Source organism: Halyomorpha halys, unplaced genomic scaffold (genome assembly GCF_000696795.3).
Source record: "Halyomorpha halys isolate HHAL.00 unplaced genomic scaffold, Hhal_1.1 Scaffold574.1, whole genome shotgun sequence".
Classification (NCBI taxonomy): domain Eukaryota; kingdom Metazoa; phylum Arthropoda; class Insecta; order Hemiptera; family Pentatomidae; genus Halyomorpha; species Halyomorpha halys.
The window spans coordinates 468,858-472,569 of NW_027104908.1; the positions used below are offsets into that span (position 1 = coordinate 468,858).

Consider the following 3,712-nt stretch of genomic DNA (forward strand, 5'->3'; position numbering starts at 1 on the left):
TCAATTATTTTTACCAAATGGAAATTTATGAAACGATCTACTTTCATTTTGCAATTTTTTATTAAATAGCTCCTTTTGTAAAAAAGCTAGTAGAAACTAATCAAAATCGTTAAAAATTGAATATTTATTAGTTAAAAATATTTATAAGTAAGTGAATCTTTTTGATTACTTCGTTTTGGGCGTTTTTAAAAATTTTATAATATTCTTTTTTTTTTTAATTTTGATTTTTAACAATGTTGTCAACTAGCATAATTGAAAAATCATACTGTACTAAATCTTCTAAAAGTTGAAGTTAAATAATAATTAATTATTTGAATTTTTTATACAAAACGCTAATATTAAATTATTAATAAATGTTATTTTTTAATATTTTAATTATTAATTATAGTAGTTATCAGTCATAACTAAAAACCCTGATAACATCGTAACTTGTTCTTTTAAATTCGCGTACTGACTGAATCTCGGAACTCGCACGTGTATTAGATAACATTACACTCGTAAATAATGTAAATATTGCAACTTTGTATAATATTAGGAATTTGTATTTAAATACTCATAATAATAGCAAATTTTTTCTCTATTATATTAATATAGTTTTCTCTGACTATTAACTCGTCAAATTCTAAAATATTTTAAAATAATTAATTTTTATTTTTAAAAAATACTTAACTTTGTGATGAGGGGGAAAATTAGTTGTAAAAATACAAATGTGATTTATTTTCTCAAACTTCAATTGGCCATTACAAGAAAATAATATTAACATTTATATGTATATTTTTTATATATTTCGGCAGCATTGTATGTGTATATTTCGATTTCATATAACGAAGTTATTCAAAAAAATATGAATGTAACTTAATTATTTTTAAAAAGTAATAATTATTTTGAAATTTTGTAAATTTGATCATTTTAGTTGATCATTTTATGATTAGCTTTTTTTTTCAATTTTAATCGCACTTAAACTGATTATAGGTAGTTGGTAGGTCACGATTAAATTAAATTTTATTTTAAAAATATTAATTAAATTTATTACAAAGTAAACTGGAAAAAAAAATTAATTTAAAAATATAGGTTGGATTAATTTTCTTTAAATTTAAATGGTTAAAATACGTTAACTGATGTATATTTTGTACACTGTAAAGTATATATTTTTTCCTTTTATGATTTATTCACCTAACTGCAAATTCTATTTTCAAATTAAATATTTTTCAACGAATGAACCTAAATATTTATTTATTTTTTATATTTGTTCACTATATTTTTACGAATGTTATTTTATTTTTTTTAATAAGGTTGAGGCCTATATTAACACTTTCTTAAGTTGTTTTCACTTTTACAGACAGGTAATTAAAGCTCTTTTATATTGGTAGGTTTTGAAGTTACCTGTATTAAGGAGCTTCCTGACGAAGGCATCCTGTTGCTCTCCACCTCCGTAGCGTTGACATAGTATATATTCCTAATAACGAACCCCGCAGTAGCGGACACACACCAGAAGAGACAAAAGAGGACAAGCGCTGAGAACCGCATCTTGACTAGAACTGAAGAGCACGCCCGCCGCAGCAACCTTTATCTACCGCGTTTTGATAACTCACCACTCAGAGGGGCCACCTTTATAGTCGGCGTTACGTCATCTGTTGACCCATTTTGTCCTGTAAAGTACATCCTATCACCTGGAGGAAAACCGGGAACGTGGGCGGGGATGAAGGAAATGCAACCCTAAAGGGGATGCGCTCCGGATCTTATGGAAACTGAAGATGTTTATGGAAGTTAACTTGCAATTCCCAAAGGGTTTTTTTTTTTTTTAAGTTTATTATTTATACAATTTAAAGTGAATTATAATTTACTTTTTTAACTATTGAAGATAAATTAAAAATTTTAATTAAGCGTTTTATATAATTATACGGATATCTTGACCCAGGCGAATCAGTTTAAAGGAATCCTTAACTAAAAGTGTTGAAAAATATCAAGATCTTTCCCTAGGAGAAAGTAATTTTAAGTATTTTTTAATTAAATATAAGCACTGAAAGTACTTTATCACTAAATATAATTAATTTATTTTTGATTATTTATATTTTCTAATGGAGTGATGTCCAAAGCATCAGAAGCCCAAAACATCGTTCTTCTACATTGTTCTTTAAAATTGTTGCTAAATATTTATTTAATGTTTTATTAAAAGTAATATAATCTGCCATAGTCAAGGACAATGTGTATTAAAGCTGCAAGTATTTATTCATATTATATATACAAAATAAAATAAATTAAAGAATATTAATGATTAAATAATTATTCTCTTCAGGTCATTAAAAAAAAATATTTATTGATATTTACAACTGTATTATATTAAATATATACAACAAGTAAATTTGATGTTAGTTGTACAATGAAATGTGGAGAATCCTCACATTGGTAGAACTCCAATAAAATTTCTAGAGATGATCTCAAGTTCATCTTCTTTTCAGACACCTATGAGAATTGTTAGGTAATAAAGGAGAAGTTTTGCTAGAAACAAGTTGGGTTGGGTGGTTAGGAAGTTTATCATTGTAGGGATTGGTATCTGGTTCTGGTGAAATGACAACATCTGGCCAAAGTAAGGATCATTGTGGATTTTACGAAGGATTATGGATTATAAGGATAGTATACGAGAGGAATTTGATGGCTTAGCGGAGCCAACGTAAAGTCAGATTTATTATAGTGACATGAGTGAGAGGTCAAAAATTAAAACACAATCATGTTAAATTTATTTTTATCTCGGACGTTTTGTTGATACTGTATCTTCTTCAGTACCTATAATTTGACAATATTTTTTTAAAGTAATCATTTCTGCCTTTGTATTAAATCAATTAATTACTTTTCTAATACTAGAAAAAAGACAAATAAATATAAATTTTTTTTCAGTGTAAATGAATGAGTAACAAATTTTAAAAATATATAACTATTTAATGAATTTGGTTCAATGACTTAAAAAGGAAACAGTTATAAGTAAAGGTCAGATTGTGAAGCATATTATAATAATTATTATAAAGAGAGAAGATGGTCAGGATAAAAACACAAATAAACAAAAAATTATTTATTTGTGCCGACGATTCGACCTGTTTTTCAGGTCTTCATCAGAGCTAACAAAGTATATGAGATAACAACCAGAGAAGCATAAAAATAAAACAAATGTTGTGTACATTTCCAAGTTTGTTAGTCTATTGTCTATTTTATTTTCATGTTTTTCTGAATGATGGTTGTTATCTCTTTTTGTTTTGTAGCCCTGATGGAGACCTGAAAATCAGGTCTAAACGTCGGCACAAATAAATTTTTTTTTTTATTTGTATTCCCCTCCCCCCTTCCCCTTCCCCTATTTATCTATAGGTAACTACCTTCACCTCAATAATAAATATAGGTAAATAAAATAAAATTAAGTAAGTAAAATAAATCATATGAGACATTTTAATACCAATATTAAATATATATGTTCTTCCAATACACGTGGATAGTAAGAGAAGATTCCATGATAACGCAACGCTTCTTTTTCAATCTCGTCACTGGGTATTGATAGCCACTGGGGACTGAGTAAGGGCAGTAGAGCCATAGATGCTAAGGCTCTGTCAAATTTTATATTTTTTCAGGGAAATAGCTACTATTTTGCCATTCATAATAATTAAATTCAGTGATCCCACCAATAATAATTCCACAATAACTATGAAAAACATAATCTCCTCCCATT

At 27.2% G+C, this 3,712-nt stretch overlaps 1 protein-coding gene across 2 annotated transcripts in view; it reads right to left on the reverse strand.

The window, feature by feature from the left end:
- Positions 1-1,569, reverse strand: part of LOC106684368 (uncharacterized) — a 12,622-nt gene extending 11,053 nt beyond the window's left edge. For both annotated transcript variants that reach the window (XR_001343695.2, XM_014426413.2), the window contains exon 1: positions 1,384-1,569. Coding sequence is in view for 1 of the 2 variants with exons in the window: in XM_014426413.2 (XP_014281899.1) it covers positions 1,384-1,527 (144 nt within the window). In the remaining variant the exon portion in view is untranslated. The remainder of the gene's footprint in view (positions 1-1,383) is intronic.
- Positions 1,570-3,712: the final 2,143 nt, after the last annotated feature.